This window comes from Lissotriton vulgaris, chromosome 2_1 (assembly GCF_964263255.1).
Source record: "Lissotriton vulgaris chromosome 2_1, aLisVul1.2, whole genome shotgun sequence".
NCBI lineage: Eukaryota > Metazoa > Chordata > Amphibia > Caudata > Salamandridae > Lissotriton > Lissotriton vulgaris.
In genome coordinates this window covers 1822196590-1822214814 of record NC_141687.1, presented here as the reverse complement: position 1 = coordinate 1822214814, position 18225 = coordinate 1822196590, and the positions used below count along the sequence as shown (strand labels likewise).

The 18225-nt window shown below is 44.0% G+C and overlaps 1 protein-coding gene across 1 annotated transcript in view; it reads right to left on the bottom strand.

The window, feature by feature from the left end:
• Positions 1-18225, bottom strand: part of LOC147733335 (uncharacterized) — a 496040-nt gene that overhangs the window by 300359 nt on the left and 177456 nt on the right. Inside the window, exons 5-7 of the mRNA XM_086956338.1 lie at positions 11752-11862; positions 5707-5861; positions 2291-2477 (exon numbers count right to left, since the gene is read on the bottom strand). Of these exons, the coding sequence (XP_086812464.1) occupies positions 2291-2477; positions 5707-5861; positions 11752-11862 (453 nt within the window). The remainder of the gene's footprint in view (positions 1-2290; positions 2478-5706; positions 5862-11751; positions 11863-18225) is intronic.

Here is an 18225-nt window from a genome sequence, read left to right as displayed (position 1 = left end):
AGCGAGATTTCTCAATGTGGGCGGTCACTGATGGTCGCTATCATTCACGTTGAGAAACCTTCCGTTTGCGTTGAAGAAGCTGCTGCTCGAGTAGTAGAACTTCTTCTCGAGTGGCAGAAAGAAGCAGCACCCTCTGGGGCTGCGCGCAATGCCATTTGTGCTGATTTTACAGTGTGGGACAAACACCCAGTGTTAAAAATCAGCAAGAACAAAGCGAGGTAGCATACTGCACCGCTTGCTGGACTCTGCGTAGCTTGGCGGAATTGTTTTGTCACTTTGCGGAGTTCGGCATAGCAGAACTCCTCGAACTCCACCCAGGCCTGGTCACGCCCTCAGCGAACCACGCAAGGTGGTGGACTCATTCCCACAGTGGACCACATAAGGTGGTGGAGTCACACCCTCAGTGGACCATGCTCAAAGGAAATTGCTGGCCAAGAAGTCCACCCTCTCAGCCCCGCAGGACAGGGAGCCTGTACAAAGGCAAATTCTCACGATTCTTCCCTCCCTCCTAATGCTGACAACAAATAATAGTCAATAATAGGGACAGCCTAAAAAGTGTATTTCATTTTTTCATGGTGATTAAACATTGCCTACGGGACGAGGCAAAGCCTCACTTGGGGCCTGATGTAGGTGCCCTAATACCAGTCGGAAACGGCCGAATTCGGCCGTTTCCGACCGGTATTACGGTTTCCAGATGTAGGGCATGCATTTACAGAATCGGTATTTTACCGATTCTGTATTTACAGATTCGGTAAAATTACCGAATCGGTAAATACAGACTCGGTAAAATACCGATTCTGTAAATGCAGATGTAGCTGGCACATGTCAGAGTGCCACAGGGCTTTAAGAATCGGTATTTTACCACCCAATCCTATTGGGTGGTAAAATACCGAATACAGGTGTGCATGCACATGTGTGCATGCACACCAGTGCCATGCGACACACAGACATGCCCTTAGGGCATGTCTGTGTGCCACATGGCACACGTGCCTGAATTCAGTGTGCTATAGGGTGTCAAAGTGACACCTCCTGCACCCTTGCAAAAATCGGTATTTACCGAATCGGTAAATACCGATTCTGTAATGACCATTCATTCCTATGGGCTGCAATGCCCATAGGAATCAATGGGCTTTACCGATTCGGTATTTACAGAGTCGGTAAATACCGAATCTTAACGATTCAGTATTTACCGAATCTGAAATACCTACATTTCCCCCCTTCTAATTTACCACTTCTTAAATACCGAATCGGTATGATTCGGTATTTTAGAAGTGGTAATTTAGAATTACCTACATCGGGCCCTAAGTAGTGTCCAAATACCGGTCGGAAACGGCCGAAAATACCGATTTTCGGCCGTTTCCGACCGGTATTTGGACACTACTTATGTAGGGGTTTGAAAAACTTACAGATTCGGTATTTTTACTGATTCGGTAAAATTACCGATCGGTAAAAATACCGAATCTGTAATTTGCTATGTAGGTAGCACTGTTAACAGTCCTACAGGCCATTCAGGATTCGGTATTTACCATGTAATACTATTACATGGTAAATAACGAATTCCTGTGTACATGCACATTTGTGCATGTACACCTGTGCCATGTGGCACACAGACATGCCCTAAGGGCATGTATGTGTGTCAAATGGCACACAAGCCTGAAACAGGGGTGCAACAGGGTGTCAAAGTGACACCCTGTTCCCCCTGCCAATTCGTTAAATTTACCGATTCGGTAACTACCGAATCGGTATTTGCTATTGATTCCTATGCGCTTCAAGGCCCATAGGAATCAATGGCAAATACCGAATCTTACCGAATCGGAATTTTTTACCGGTTTTTTACCTACATAGGTTTTACAGATTCTTAAATACCGAATCGGTAAAATTCGGTATTTAAGAATCGGTAAAACCTATTTACCTACATCTAGCCCTAAGTAAAGACTGGGACAATAAAGACAGGAGGCTGAAATTTGCTGCCTGTATTTAAGATTCCTTTGCCCAGACGAAGATTGCATTATCACTGAGGCTGAGCAGCACTGGCTGGTTCCTATTGTAAATCCTTACATGTCTTTACACTGGACAGCCTATCAACTGATCTATTGTTGAACCAGTTGGGAAGTACCACAGAATGAGGTGGATGTATGAAGAAGGACTGGAGCCAGGGCTAATGGGCATCCACCCTCAGGAAGGAAATCACACTGTTCAGCAAAGCAAGATATTTTTTGATAGGAAAACCCTTGGGTAGATGAACAAACCAATGGATAGATATCATAAATATTGCACTGAAATTTGTTACCTGCTTTGATGTCAGCTGCAAAAACTGATCCAAAGGGAGGAAGGAGAGGAGACTGCCAACGTCTTTCAAGTAGGAGGCAGACAGGGAAGGAATGCTGCTAAACTTGGAGGAGCTCCCTAGCCATACCCCCAGGGCCTGCTTCTGCTCCGCAGAAAGGTTCCCCAGATTGGAGCGCATTGAAAGCAACCTGTAGGATAAAGAAGAGAAACGTGTGTCAGGAGCATATTGTGGCATAATGTTATTAGATACTGGCAGAAATATTTTGTGGGCCCCGTGACAAGCAATGGTTATGGGCCCAAAACGAGGCGATTTAAGTCTTTTACCACTGATGTCCTGGGGCCTGAACCACTATGGCACTGCAAACGGAGCCCCAGGCGCACCCTTCAGAAATTGACTCTTAGGGAAGTGAGACTTAGAATTCAACAATCACGCAATATCCCTCACTAATGACTGCCCAGCCCAGTGCTTTAGCTTTATGAAAAAACGAAAGTAATGTATTACAACCAACTATGCAATACAACACAAATAGATTAGGTAGGGGAACACAAGTTTCTAAGAGGTGGCACAGGTAAGACAATTGTGAGTTATAAAGGCAAATCACAGTGAATATTCAAACTGGGGTGTTAGCATGATACTATGCTTGTGACCAGCAGTGCTTTATTTGTAAAAGTAAAACAAAACACAAGTGCCAGGGCCCTTGTCATGAGGCCACTACAGCTTACACCATCCATTGCCCTTGCCAGTGCTGGTAATGTCAATACCAACACAACTACTAACCATCACACTCCTACAAGTGTGACAATTCAGACTATTCCAGACCACGCAAAGTTACACGAATTGCTTGAGTGGCAGAAATTAGTCATTTGTAATGAATATTGACTTATTAAATAACTATTTTGTTCACCTCAAAATTGCTGGGTTTGACAATTAAGTGCTGGTGCCGAGCACCTGAAACCACTGGATCAAATAAAGTACTGCCTGGCAGGTCTGTCTGTATCTCAATGGTATCCTGTTTCTTAGAAATTAGAAATTAGACCCACAGCCTCCGTTCTAAACCCTGCATTTCTCTGCGTCCACCTTCGGTTAGTGTTTATCCTCTTCGGTGTAGTAAGACAGAGGGTTAAGGGTGCGCTGCATGCATGGGCATCTATCTTTTATCTCAGGGCTTCAAGTGGTACCGAAGATAACAGGGGTGTGCAGCATGGTGGCAAGTCAGGCACTGCCATTGCCAGTGATGCAACTAAGGCCCAAACTCAAACCAGCCTCCTAAATGGTTATGCCACCCCACCCTCAGATCACTAGTGAGTCTGTTAGGGTCACGAGTGGCACCAGCACGCCTCACAGCTCTCAGTAGCACAGCACCAAGAAGACCGCAGGGCATGGTAACACTTCCCTTCATCAGCACATGGCATCAGTTTCGCAGGGAAGGCAGAGACACCTACTCCAGCACCTGGGTCAGCTCCTGCAAACGTCTCTCCTGGTCGGGTGTGACCACAGGCATCAGTCCTGCTTGGAAACTTTGGTGCAGCACAACTGGCTCAAATGGGGAAAGCAGAGAGACTCACTCCATCACTTGGTTGTCTCCTGCAATGTCCCTCCAGCAGGTCCACTCTTCTGGGCAGTTTCCTTTTCCAGGTGACAACTGGTCTTCTCATCTGGGCAGAGGTCCTCCAGCAATGTTTCACTCTGTTCCCGTCTATTAACTGGACAGACCCACAGCTCTCCTCCAGCAGGTGACAGAAAACTTTCAGGTGACATTACCTCACCTTTGGGAGACAGGCTGTCAGTGACAGCAGCCCTGGATCTCAAGACATCCCTGACATTCTCCTGAGTGTCGCCATGTGGGTCAGTGAGAAGTCTGTCTTAGAACTATTTGAGGAAGTTTCAGGTTTTCTCTTATAGCCATTTTCCAGACAGGGAATGATAATGTGACTATCACTGTTCTGGAACAGTTTTTCAAGTGGTTCACTTAGTTTGTGCATCCCACCTATCCAGAGCAAAGACTTTCATCAAGAAGAACCACATGCCCGACAGACATTCCAGCTAAAAACCCAATCTCATTTGACCCTTTATTAGAAAGCTGATAGAAAAAAACAGCCTTCTCCCACCATATATATTACCCATATAAGCCTCACAACAAACACACTCTTCCAACCATAGCACTACCATACAGTACCATGCTATACGCCCATCAATGCACTTTGGAGACTCACAAGCAGGGCCGGCTGCTACGTTTGGGCGGAGGAGCTTCGCCTACCCTGCTGAGAGCCAGCAGAGGCACAGGACAAAAACTGATAATGTTAATATAATTTTATTTTTCGACCTGCTGGCTGCCAATCCGAGCTGAAGGCGGGGTTGGCCATCCATACTGATACATCAGCACAGGGTGGAGGCGGGAGTGGTGTGCACTGCTAATTGCGCATGCCAGTTTGGTTGGCAGTCTGGGGCCGGCCAAACTGTCATGCGCACTTATCCTTTCTTTAACCTGAGCTGTGTTCTAGAGCCGGGTGAAGAACCAACACTGGCTTCCAGTCCATGTCTGAGCGCACAGGGCACTCAGACCAAATCAATAGTATTCCCAGTATGAGAGCTGAGCTGGGATTGGCAACTGGGAGCCTACTCAGTGTGCAGCAGTTCCCGGACGAGAAGCGAGGGTCGGGAGCAAGGGGTCGGCTGTCAGAGCAGGTAAGTTCTATTTTATATATTCATAATTCTGTTTTTTTGTTGTTGTTTGTGTTTCCCCTCCCCTCCTCACCACTTCATAATACCAGCGGCCGCTGCTGCTTACAAGCAGTGCTTAATTTGAGCTGGTGGTAGCCGTAGGGGGCTACCTGCACTTACTTTTGTGTACCGGCACTTATCTTTCTTCATCAAATATCTACGAAGTGCAGGAGAGGAAAAAACACCCACATTGGAAAGATGGAGGAAGAGAAAGACATAAAACCACCCCAAAAGGGAGAAAGACAAAACCTGCAAGGTCAAGAAAAAGGGGTAGGGAGTGTCTGGTAGTGGATTAAAGACTGCCAGCATTGGTATTCAGCGTGCTAATGTTTATTTGCACCAGCCATCGGCTTCTGAACAGATGCTCAGGTACCTGCACTAAAATTAAGCACTGCTCACAAGGATTGGTGTTATATAAATGCAACTACATTAGTATTCAATAGACCTAAGTTCACATCTGTAGAGAGGAAACCTAACTAGAGAGCAAAAGAGCGCTGAACAAGCTCTGATTGGTTACAAAGAAGCATGATGCTGGGTGGTGAATCCTATTGGTTGGAGATCTAGTGTGCTCTGAAGAAGTGCATCTTCAACCCTTGTCTGAATTGCAGAAGGGCTGGGGCAGTTCTGATGTTGAATATGTTGTCCAAGATCCTGGGTGTATTACTTCTACTAGATTGGCGACCATAAGCACGTACACATCTGTGTTCTCCTGCAGCGATGGGAGGCTCCAGATGTCGGAAGGCAGTAGGTAGCGCAGGTATGGCGCTAGATCCGGGAACAGGGTGACATCCGACTGTAACTGATTCTTGAAAAACACTGTGGCTAGCGTGCTGAGATACTGCTCCGTCACCTGCAAGCAGAAGGCCACACTGTTAGAGGAACATTTAAAAAAATCCAAGACGTTGTTTAGGCCCTTAGCTGTTTTCAGGCCTTGTGGTTGGGCACGGAGAGAGAGGGAGGGTGCATTGTATAACAGTAGTACACCGAGGGGAGAATACCTTTCATCAATTTAAATGTAAAACTTGCACTGGGCACTCTGTCAGGGGTCAAACAGGGCAGCTATTTTGACCCGTTTGCCGTTTTCAAACCTTTTGCAATGGTACGTTTTTATGTTTCACCATGGCGCTGTGTTGCAAAACAATTTTGTTTAAACTAGTCCGATTGAAAGTGCCTCCTAAATAGGTTAGCCTATATCTATCTTAAGGCAACCGGACACTGTCTACTGCACTGTAAAGGGCTGCATTCTGTGGAATAATGGTTGCACTTTGATCCCACAACCACAGTCCAACCACTATCCACGCAGAAAAGTGTCATCTTGACCCTCTATAACTATAGCAACCTCCCACTAATGTAAAGAGAGGCACCAGACCCAGGAATCAAGGTATTGGAACCAGGGGCGTAGCTTAGTCAATAATGTTTGGAGTTGTGATGCTGAGATTTCCCAACAAGACATGAGATGTACCCAACTTAAAAGATTAGAATGGGCTGGTGCCACTGGACAGTGGTAACGGACAGGGTTATGAGTGTTAGTTTTCAATTACTTGGGAAAGGTCAGCCAGTGTAGGGCCTCTGCGGGATAGTTTGGACTATATTGCCATGCTACTCCAGATCCTCCTCGGAGTCCAGTTCCTCCACTAGGGCCGAAAGGCCCAGAAGAGCAGGCAAGCATAAGCCCATACCTAACATCAGCAGACCAAGCTTAGGCTGGGCTGCAAGAGAAGGCCTTTCAGTAGCCCAAATTGAATGTGCCTTAAGTCTGAACATCTTTATAACATACTGACAGGCTGTTAGAAATTTGGTTACTGGTTGAGGGGGTGAAACCCTACTTATGCTCAGCTACAATTTCTGTCGGGGTGAAGTCACAAGCAACCCCAAATTAACCTGTGCTTAACCCTCTTGTAGCTTGGTACAAAAGCAATCAGGCTAAAGGTAGAGGCAATGTGCAAAATAGTTATGTAGCACTTCAAACAGTAATAAAGTGAAAACACAACACGAGAATCCCACATCAATTTAGAAAAATAGAATAAAATGTAATAAATTATTTGACACAAAACCACAAAAATCAAATCAGTAGAACTAGAGTTATGCGATTTTAAAGCTTTCAGGTAAGTAAAGTACCTAAAAGCACAAAGCACCACTCACTGTTATCTGGTTGTGCGAGACCAAGTGAAAGTCACAATTTCAGGCTGACTGTGATGGAGCATGGGTCGGATACAGGGAAAAAGTTAATCCTGCCGAAAGAGTGGACTTCAAAGTCCAAGGTGAAAACTTCCATTCCAGTTGGAAGGGGCCACAAGGAGCAGGGAGAGCATCGTAGATGGTTGTTGATGTAGCACAAAAAGCAGGCCGATGTCAATGATGGTTATTGCTATGGTGCAAAGATCCTGTCAGGCGTCACAGATGGTCATTGCTGGAGCTTCACATTGGCAGTCACCATAAGTTGTTTATGCTATAGCACGAAGTACAGATCTCGTGATGCCGGGTGTTGTTGGGTCTCAAATAGTCAATTTCAAAAGAGCTTTGCTTTGCTTTGGGAGTTGATGCGAGTGGCCAGATCTTGGCATGACCTGCCCCATTAGCAAAGAGCCCAAAACTTCAGGATTTCTCCTTTTCTTGATAGGATAGCTCAACTGATGCCGCACCAATGGTCCAAGACCTGAGTGGCAATCAGGAACTCACTCCAGCATAAGCCAGCAGGGCTCACGCAGGCCAAGGGAGCAGGTCATCTGGGCCATTGCAGGGAGCTTATGGAGCATCTTATGTTCCTGTAGCTGAGAGCAGGAGCAGTCATCAAAGCAGCAGTCTCGCAGGGCAGGGGTGCTGTCCGTCTGAAAGCAAAGCAGCACAGTAGTCCTTCTTCTGCAGTGTCCAGAGATTCAGGAGCGTACTGAAGAGTTGGGTCTGAGGGTCCAATATTTATATGGGATTCCCACTCTGGAGGAGGGGAACTTTCTAGTGAATTCCTTTTGAAGTCCTTGAAGTTTCCTACCTCACCTGCCCTGGTTTCAATGTAGCTGCATGAATAAGGAAGTGGTGACAAGTCATTTGTGCCAATGCAGGGCACAGCCTATTTAGTTGCAAGTGGGGCTGTGCCCAGTTCCAGCCCTCCATCCTGCCAGTTGATGGCCCATCCATGCAAACCGAATCCCTCTATGGTGTGGCTGTCTGGGAGAAATAAACAAAGCCCAACTGCCAACTACATCCAGTCATGTGACCCAGGAACAGGCTGCACGCATCAAATAGTTAGGGCAGGAAAATGCCAACTTTCTAAAAGTTTTAAGCAAGTAAGTATACTCCCAATACCATAAATCCTATTTAAATTTACAGACGGATACTTTACATGTTCATATCTGTGATTGTCATTTATGACTAGCATTCCTTTCTTAACTTTTTCTTTAGTCACTCGGCTACCTAACACGTGCCATTAATGTGAATCTAAGTTAACCTATCACATACCATTAAATGAAAAAAGGAAAAGAGAAAAGACATAGCATATATGAAGTGTATTTTCCACTTGATTTTAGTGTTTTTACCTGTACTACATTCAATATTGTGCAATAGATAAATCATACAAATGTTATGCAAAATTGAGACAGCACAATAGAAAAGAACATATACACAAAATCCAACATAATTACATTATAACATTACATTTATAAGCATCCGACATATAAAATCACAAATAATGTGTGCTGTAAAAAAGTGTCAAATATTTAACCCTAAAATGGTTACATATTGCAATGGACTGGGGACATATTGTAACCCTCAGTAATGTGATCCAAAAGATACTGCGGGACGATTTAGTGGCCGGAGGTCATTCTAATGGTCCTAGATGTATCAATACTCTCTTTGCCTTTTGTATGGATTACTTCTTTCTTTATTGTAGAATGGATCTATGACAGAATTTCGACAGACAGAATTTCGACCTACACAAATATCGGCGTAATTATATCGATAGCAAAAATATCGACGCCCTATGTACAACATAGTAAGTACCAAAATATCGAAAAATTAATATCGATGTTAAAAATATCGTTGTTAAATATATCGATTTTTTTAAATTTAAAATAACATAAAAAAACTGTAAATAATACTTATTAATTACTTAAACATATTTAAATATATGTAATAATTGTTAAAAAAATAATAATACATATTTAATAAAAAAATAAATAGATAAATCATATATAATATATAATTACTTAACAATAATTACTATTCCCACTCCAGTGGGTGCAACAGTAGGGAAAACTGACCCTGAACACTAAAAATACCCCTTTACCCAAAAACCTAAAACTGACCCTGAACCCTAAAAATACCCCTTTACCCATAAACTGAAAACTGACCCTGAACCCTAAAAATACCCCTTTACCCAAAAACCTAAAACTGACCCTGAACCCTAAAAATACCCCTTTACCCATAAACTGAAAACTGACCCTGAACCCAAAAAATACCCCTTTACCAAAGAACTGAAAACTGACCCTGAACCCTAAAAATACCCCTTTACCAAAGAACTGAAAACTGACCCTGAACCCAAAAAATACCCCTTTACCCAAAAACTGAAAACTGACCCTGAACCCTAAAAATACCCCTTTACCCAAAAACTGAAAACTGACCCTGAACCCTAAAAATACCCCTTTACCCAAAAACTGAAAACTGACCCTGAACCCTAAAAATACCCCTTTACCAAAGAACTGAAAACTGACCCTGAACCCTAAAAATACCCCTTTACCCAAAAACTGAAAACTGACCCTGAACCCTAAAAATACCCCTTTACCCAAAAACTGAAAACTGACCCTGAACCCTAAAAATACCCCTTTACCCAAAAACTGAAAACTGACCCTGAACCCTAAAAATACCCCTTTACCCAAAAACTGAAAACTGACCCTGAACCCTAAAAATACCCCTTTACCCAAAATAAATTAATATTACAAATAAATTACTTCCCACCCTATTCCCCTATAAACCCACAACCCGCTCCAGTAGTAAAACATATAATTTAGTTAAAAATATACATAAATTATCAATTAATTAATCAATTAATCAATTAAAATAAATCATTGCCAATTAATATTTAATTGCAAAATAAATTAATCATTGAAAAATAATTATTTAATTACAAATAGATTACTTCCCACCCTATTCCCCTATAAACCCACAACCCGCTGTGGTAGTAAAACATATTATTTACTTTTATATATTTTTAAATTATAAAAACATATTAAACACATATTATAACAATTAATTTAAATACTTAACTAATATTTCTAACACATATTAGTAAATCGAAATTACTTACATCGATATATATGCTATCGATATTAGTAATTTCGATATTACTTACCTTAGGGTCGATATTCTGGCCATCGATATTCTGGACATCGATATTCTGTCCCATCGATATTAGCAACTCGATATAAGTGTAGGTCGAAATTAAAAACTCGATATTTTGACTGTTTACCTTGTAGAATGTCTATCTCCTAGCCACTTTATTTTGTACGGCGACACATTTTGACCTTCTTGTGGGGGCGGAGTGTTTTTTTTGGGTGAAAGTCTTCCACAGGGCAGGAACTATGCAAGAGACCCCGCCCTTTCCGTCGGTGTCTCAGTCCTTCTTCTGAGCCCGGGCTCAGAAGAGTCTGTGCCAAATGAGGTGAGGCCAATACCCTACGCAGGATAGGTGTGGAAATCCTCCGTCCTGTTTAGAGGTATCTGTGGTATTCACAAAAAGTGAACACAGTGATGATGATTTTATTTTATTTTTTCAAATTTACTTTATTGTTTCGTGTGTTGCAGTAGCGAACATATAAGCAAGGTCCTGAAGAAAGCCAGGGCAGGGTGCCCTATTGGCTGAAACTAGTCTACCTAAGACCTGCGGCACATTTGTTGGAAGCCGCACCTGCATCATTTTAATAGGCATGGGAGTGGACATTAATACAATTGTTGGGTTTACTGCCATGTCCTTTTTTAATTCTTTTACTAATACTGCACTACAATCTTTTTTGATTTAGTCTGAGTACTTGGGACTATAGGCTTTCAGTCATCTAACACTGTTTTGTAAGGTGTTCTGGCTTTCTGGTACACAATCCTAGATCACGGTATCATCCCCTGAGTTAATGGGGTGATGTGACAGGGAAGCTAGGATTCCAAATGATGACACTGGCCGCGAAGGGCAGTTGATGGAAATCCTTCTTTCATCTTCCCTGAACAGGGCTATATGTTTTCCTCAGGGTGTTTAAATTAGAACCTGACTTGTCTGTAAGTAACCACGTTTTTCTCTCCCTCTCTTCTTCAATTACATTTCTTTGATATCATAGACCACCAGATCACAAAATATTGTAGCCAGTCTATCGACTAACACAATATCGTGGCGGTACATACAGGTAAGTATATATTTACTATTTTCAACTCCACGTCTACGCACCTTGAAGATACCAGCAGTTAGACGTATGCGTGAGCTTGCTTCCTTCTAGAAAGACAATTGGTTAGGATTTCTAAATGTTGTGGCTTTACACTAGGTTTAGACTCAGCTGCTGATGGTGTTAATCAGTGACTCAATATGCGTAATGTTTTCTGATATGTATGTGATGTTAACATTTGCATTTTTTGCTTTTCTGGACATGCCTGTCTCTGCTTCCCACTGTAATCCAGTGGGTGAGAACATGTTAATTGCACCTGGGGCATGCTCTGAGTACCTTTTGTGTCAAACAATGAGTGCTTCAATGAAAGTCTCATCCTACCTGCGGGTCTCCTTGGGTGGCTTTCAATATGGCGAGCAGGTTCTTTGCAGCCTGTGGGCTAAGACCCGTCACGCTGGCTCGAAACTCACTGACCGGCAAACTGAAGTATTCCTGAGAGTCAAGAGGTATGCAGTTAGTGGCATCAAAGTTTTCATAAGTCATCTCTTGGCACACATCTATTTACTTTATTCCTTTAAGTACAGAATTAGTATCACGCATACTGCATAACTGAATTGCTTCTAGACGCGTGCACAAGAGAGCGCAAGAAAAGAAGTGTCATGAGAAGAGTTAGAAATTGGGTGGGTTTTCAGCTTTTTGCTGAATGCATGCAGGTGGTGCGAGCTACGCATGTGCTGTGGGAGGTTGTTCCAGTTGTGAAGGCTGGTTTCAGAAACAGACACCCATCTCCACACTAGAATGTGTGCAGGTTGTGAGAGGTGCACATGTGCTCTGGCAAGGAAAGCTAAAGAGAAACACTTTTCGCTTTTCCAGTCCATACTAATGGTCGATCCTGCTGCCTGTACTTTTGTCTCTCAATTGCTCTGTACCCACAGTTCCAAGGAACAAACATTGAACGTGTTCTGCAGGACGAGGACTAGTTAGTCTTCGGCAAAATTAGGTGGTTTCAGTGTTTAATTTGAGCCAGAGGTCCGGCACTTACTTGTCAACACCGGCACTTTTAACAGTCTACCACATGTTGGCATTGTTTTTCTAATTTTGAAATGTGCTCTGCAACAGTTGTGCAATAATTTAATATACATTAAAAATGACTAGTACCTAATTTCCAAGCAATTCGTATTATAGTTTAGGGTGGCACTTGTATGAGTGTGATGTTAGTAGTGTTTTGGTACTGTCATTGGCAGCGCTGGCAGGGGCAATGGGTGTTGCGAGCTGCAGTGGGCTCCAGACAGGGGCCTTGGCACGTCTTATTTTCACAAATTAAGCACTGTCCTGTTTCGCTTAGGTCAGCACACATGAAAAGACCCTGGGACTGGAGAAAGGCTAGTAACATTTTTAATGTATCCAGAGGAGTCTCGGCCTCAACACTGCCAGTAACTCCGAGGCGCCAGCCTGTTAGAAATCCTCCTGATTGAGGGGCCAGTTTAGGTAGGGTGGTAACGCTCAAATCTCCCAATTGTACATTGCAATTTGTGAGTAATTGAGATGAATGGTATGCACGGTTACGCCATTTGTTGGCCAGGGGTGTTGCACTCTGTTACAGGGCATGAAGCCCTTGCCTCTGTCTCTCTGATGAAGAGAGGGGCAATGGACCATTCCCTCGCCGCCCCTAACTGGGCCCTGTAGATGTCTCACTACTGGAATACTTGTTCATAGTTCGAGTCTGGACAGAAGCATGTTGCGAGAGTTAGGAACGTCTAGACAGATTCAGAATTGAATCAAGACTGCTCTGAAATGAAACCCATATGCAGATGGCTGGTACTCCTCAAAGTGCTCCCATCTCATAGATGGCAAACTCTACTAAGTATAAAATGCCACCCCAAAGGCCACACGCACAATTCGAAGCAGCAGCGAAACACTTCTTTTAAGTCTGTGGACTGAGGGGAGCACGCACCATGGAGCAAAGCTTTGAGATGAAGTGCGGGGAGCAGCAGGGAGATACAGGACAACTTCTGCTGCAGGGAAACTCCATGCTAGCTTATAGCATTTACCTGTTTATTTTCCTTTAAAATTTATTGCATTTCACTGTGTCTGCTTGTTTTATGGTTCGAGAAAAAACGTATTAGCTGAACGATGTTGTCTGTTTCATAGGGTTGCATTTCTTACGTAAAAATCTGCGCTTTTACATAGATATACAAATAAAATCTATTGTTTAAAGCAAGGGTTCGCCAGGAATTACAAGTCAGCAGCATACTTTGAATGTGCTTACAAAAGTCTTGAGCAACAGGGGCGGAGGCGGAGAAAGAAAACTGTATGTGTATAGTGCAAGTGTCGATTAGGAGTTATTTATAATATGCTTTGAGCAAGTCTGTAACAGGCTTGTGTAAAAGGGTACATTTTGACAAGGCAGCCCTTGGTAGCATCCTGTAATTAAGAAAATGTAGTGTAAATTAGGGGTGTCAGAGGGACAGCTATTTCTTACCTTAGTCATGGATGAGTGAACGGTAGCTGAACCATGTCATCTGTTTCAGTGTATTGCATTGCTTACATGAATAGCTGCATTTTTACAAAAATGTACAAATAAAATCTATTGTTTAAACCTAGGGTTTGCCAGGGGTTATAGGTCAGCAGCATGCGTTGAATTTGTTTTGTCAAAAGCCCTGAGTAGCAGGACCAGGGGCAGGAGGGGCAGAGGTGGAGAAAGAAAACTGTATGTGTTTAGTGTGGGCGCTGATTAGGAGTTATTTCAAATATGCTTTGAGCAAATCTGTAACAGGCTTATGTAAACGTGTTAATATTGACAAGGCATCCCTTGATAGCATCTCATAATTAAGAAAATGCAAGTGTAAATTTGGGGTGTCAAAAGAACAGCCATTTAATTTTTAGGTCTCGACCTGCCAATGCGCTTGCGCATTGCAGCTCGAGACATATAAAGGTGCATCAGGAAAGCTTACCAAGAGGGCTTTGGCAGGGGGATTACGCACAGTGCATGTGCTCCATGCACGAGCTTGCCATTTGCTCCCCGAGCCTCGGCATGTGCCTCGCATCATCGCTCACATCCCATATGCTCGTTCCCTCCCCGACTTCAAAGGAGCGCCGCTCCCCTGCTCCCCCGCCCCACCGACACGCAATGCCGAGAGCTTGTTTTTTAATTGCTGATCTCCTTTCACAGCTGCGCTACTGCAGCTTGGCCAATGCGAGTACAGAGATGTTATCCCTTTCCTTTGCCAAGACTTTCTGAGATTGCTGTTCCCTTCAATGCTTCTCAGCTATTTTCAAGTATTCTCGTGCTGCCCTGCGCATCCCAGGGGGCCAGCTGTAGAGATTTCTGGGGAGCAGTTTCAAAATGATTTGTTCTGTTTATTTAGTTGCTTTTTGATATAGCGCGAACTCGACCCCATGTTATCAGAGCTCTACATGAGTACCAGTTGCCTTACAAAGATACACATTAATTTTTATATTTTGAGGCACACGGAGAGATTTCCCCAGAATCACAGGATGCTTGAGCCGCCCACCAGACTCGATCCTAGTTCACCCGCTTCAAGGTCGGCCACTCCAGCCGTTAAGCCGCATCAGTCTGGTATACGTACAACATAAAACCGGAGGACTTAAGCAAACGTGCCCATCGGAACATGCTGTGTTTGCGCAACATTATGTTATCAGAATAACATGCAACTGGTAATGCTTCATGGAGCTACTGCCGAGGCAACATAACAGAACAAGAGCGGGCCGGCTTAAATTAAGAACTCGATTTATGTAAACAATTTGAGTTTACCCCCAAGACAAGCAGAAATGGTTTGTTGCAAGTGGGGTGCGTCTGATTTCAGCCGCACCCCAGTACTTCAAAGGTCGGGGAAAAAAATGTTGATGTTAAGTAGGCTTCCCGGTGTTATCACTCCCTTTTCGACCCCCTGCATCTCCGCTCTGAGGGAAGCGGGGAGCCGCGTTTTAGTCTATGACCTGCCCTGGGGCCAACATTCTTGTGGTTCTCGTCCAGAGCACTTATGCCTACTTAATGCATTTTAAAATTCCTCTTACCAATTTTACATAGTTGTGCTCGTCTTTCACTTACACAAAAAACGCCACTATGTGGCAGACTAAAGCTGGTGTTACAAATTAAGTGCAGGTGCCGAGCACTGGCTCATATTAAGAACTCAACCTATGTAATAAATTGGAGTTCACGCACAAAACAAGCTTAATTGTTTAGCTGCAAGTCGCGCGAGCATGTTGTTTTTTATTTCTTTCATGGGGTGGAAGAAAGTAGCCAATTTATGTCACAGAATCTAGCCCTTCATATCTCAATAAATCTGCTTACAACGCTTACGACTGTTACATTGCGCGACATTGATCAACAGTAGCTTTGCCAACTTTTTATTACGCCATTACGTGCACTCTGGCGCTTAATTTGAAACGATGAATAACGGAACACGCTGATGTATAAAAGCCTTTCTAATGCTGCAGCAGCACGTTTCCTTTGTGTTTTCTACCAAACAAATGTATGCCCACACAAAGCCACATGTTATTTTAAAGACGTGTATACTACCTCCTGTGGACGAAACGTGTAGACTACCTCCCGTGGACGAAACTTTTACGTTGGGTTTTGGTGGTCGGACGGGTTTTCGTTCCATACCGGAAGGCCATAGTCTGACTCGTGCATTTAATCTGTTGACTAAATTATTAAACGCAGAACCAGCCCAGCTGAAGATAGGCTCCATACCATTCATCGCGTTTGAGTTCTAGATTCCGTGATTCGCTCCTGCGAAAATTCTCTTCAACTTACCTTTAAGAGGGCCGGTACCACATTGAAAACTGTATTTGAAACTGGTCCCCATTGTGCCTTGTATTTACTTACCTCCTTAACATTACAGAGGCGGATGGTTTTAGCATGGTCGTATTGGTAAGGCAGCCACCCCATTCTGACAATGAGCTAGTATCTGAGTAGCAGCTGTGTACCGCGTTTTAGGTCTTGGCCTGCCAATGCGCTTGCGCATTGCTGGCGGAGATTTATAGTAAGGGCAAAAGAACAGTCTACCAACGGTGGATTAGCCACAGTTCATGTGACCTATGCGCCTGCACAAACCAGCCACATCACAAACCATCATTTGTCTGTGCCTCACATCACACTTCAAAGGGTGCCGCTCCCCGCCCTCGTGCACATCGCACTCTCCTACTTCCCCTCCCACCTCCCACGGCCACTCTTCCCATTCACGCGCTCTGCAGGTCACAATTTGCCAGCATGCTGGAGACTTCAATCAGGCTCCTCTGCTTGCCGTAACCCCTCCCTTTTCCCCCTCCCTCCTGGTCAGCCTCGCTGTCCCAAGCGCCTCACTTAGGCACATACATACACCACTCACGTGCTCCCCCCTGCTACCCCCCATCACTTTCGCTTTCACGTCCGTCCGTCTCCCTAGATATAACACGATTACATGCAAAACAGAAAATGTATAGTTCAGCTGTTGATCTCCCAACTCAAGGCAGTATGTGCGACATCAAAGAGTTTAAATACCTACATTCCAAGAGGAGTGCTTGGTCTTGAAGACCCGCGTTAAGAAAATAACTCTAAAAGGATTGTATTTGCTTAGGGGTAAATCACAACTGCGATCAGAGACCTTCGTTGAGAACCCCTAAAAGGCTATGTTGTCGGAGATTCATGTTTCTACTTAGTTTCACAACTTGTCTCCACCAGCACTGACCTCAACTGCCTCTGGACGCTTCCTCTCATGTGGTGCCATTTCCACTTCTCGCTCTGTTGGTTGCACACTCGTTCCCTCAGCATGTTTCAATAAGCCCAGTATGCCTGTCACACTCTACTCTCCATGTTAGTGAATACACCAACCCAAATTTGGTTGGTGTATTCAGTAACACGCTGCACTCCACACACTGCTGCACGCCTCACACTGCTGCACGCTGCAGGCCACACACTGCTGCACACCACACACTGCTGCACGACACACACTGCTGCACGACACACTGCTGCACGCCTCACACTGCTGCACGCCTCGCATACTGCAGGCCACACACTACTGCACGCCACACACTGCTGCACACCACACACTGCTGCACATCACACACTGCTGCACGCCACACACTGCTGCACGACACACTGCTGCAGGCATCACACTGCTGCAGGCCTCACACTGCTGCATTCCTCACAACACCACCACATCACTCAGGGACACCACCATGTCACTCTAGGGCACTATCACATTACTCTGGGACACCACCACATCACTCTGGGACACCACCACATCACTCTGGGACACCACCACATCACTCAGCCAAACCACATCATCACTCAGCACCACAACAGCATCACTTAGCACCACAACAGCACTGTCCTTGCTTGCTACCAACGAGCATTGCCATAGCCAATAGGACTCACATTAAGAAAGTGTAAGCTATTGGCTTTGTGAATAACAATGCAATTAATTTATATATTTTCAAAGCCAACATATATTAAAAAAATTGTCGTTTACAATACAGCTCACACCTTCCTAATGCGAGACCTATTGCATTGCAAATGCTTGTTTTAACAGCGAGGGCTTAAAGACCTCTGTCACAGTTTAGTGAATGGTAGCTGAACCATGTGGTCTGTTTCACTGTGTTGCATTGCATATGTGAAAATGTGCATTTTAATTTTTTTTTACAAATAAAATTTATTCTTTAAACCAAGGGTTTGCCAGGGGTTAAAGGTCATCAGCATGTTTGAATGTGTTTTCAAAAGCCCTGGGCAACAGGACTGAGGGGAAAAGGGGTGGAGGTCGAGAAAGAAAACCGTATGTGTTTAGTGCAAATGTTGATTAGGAGTTATTTCTAATATCCTTTGAACAATTCTGTAATGTTATGGTTAAGGAT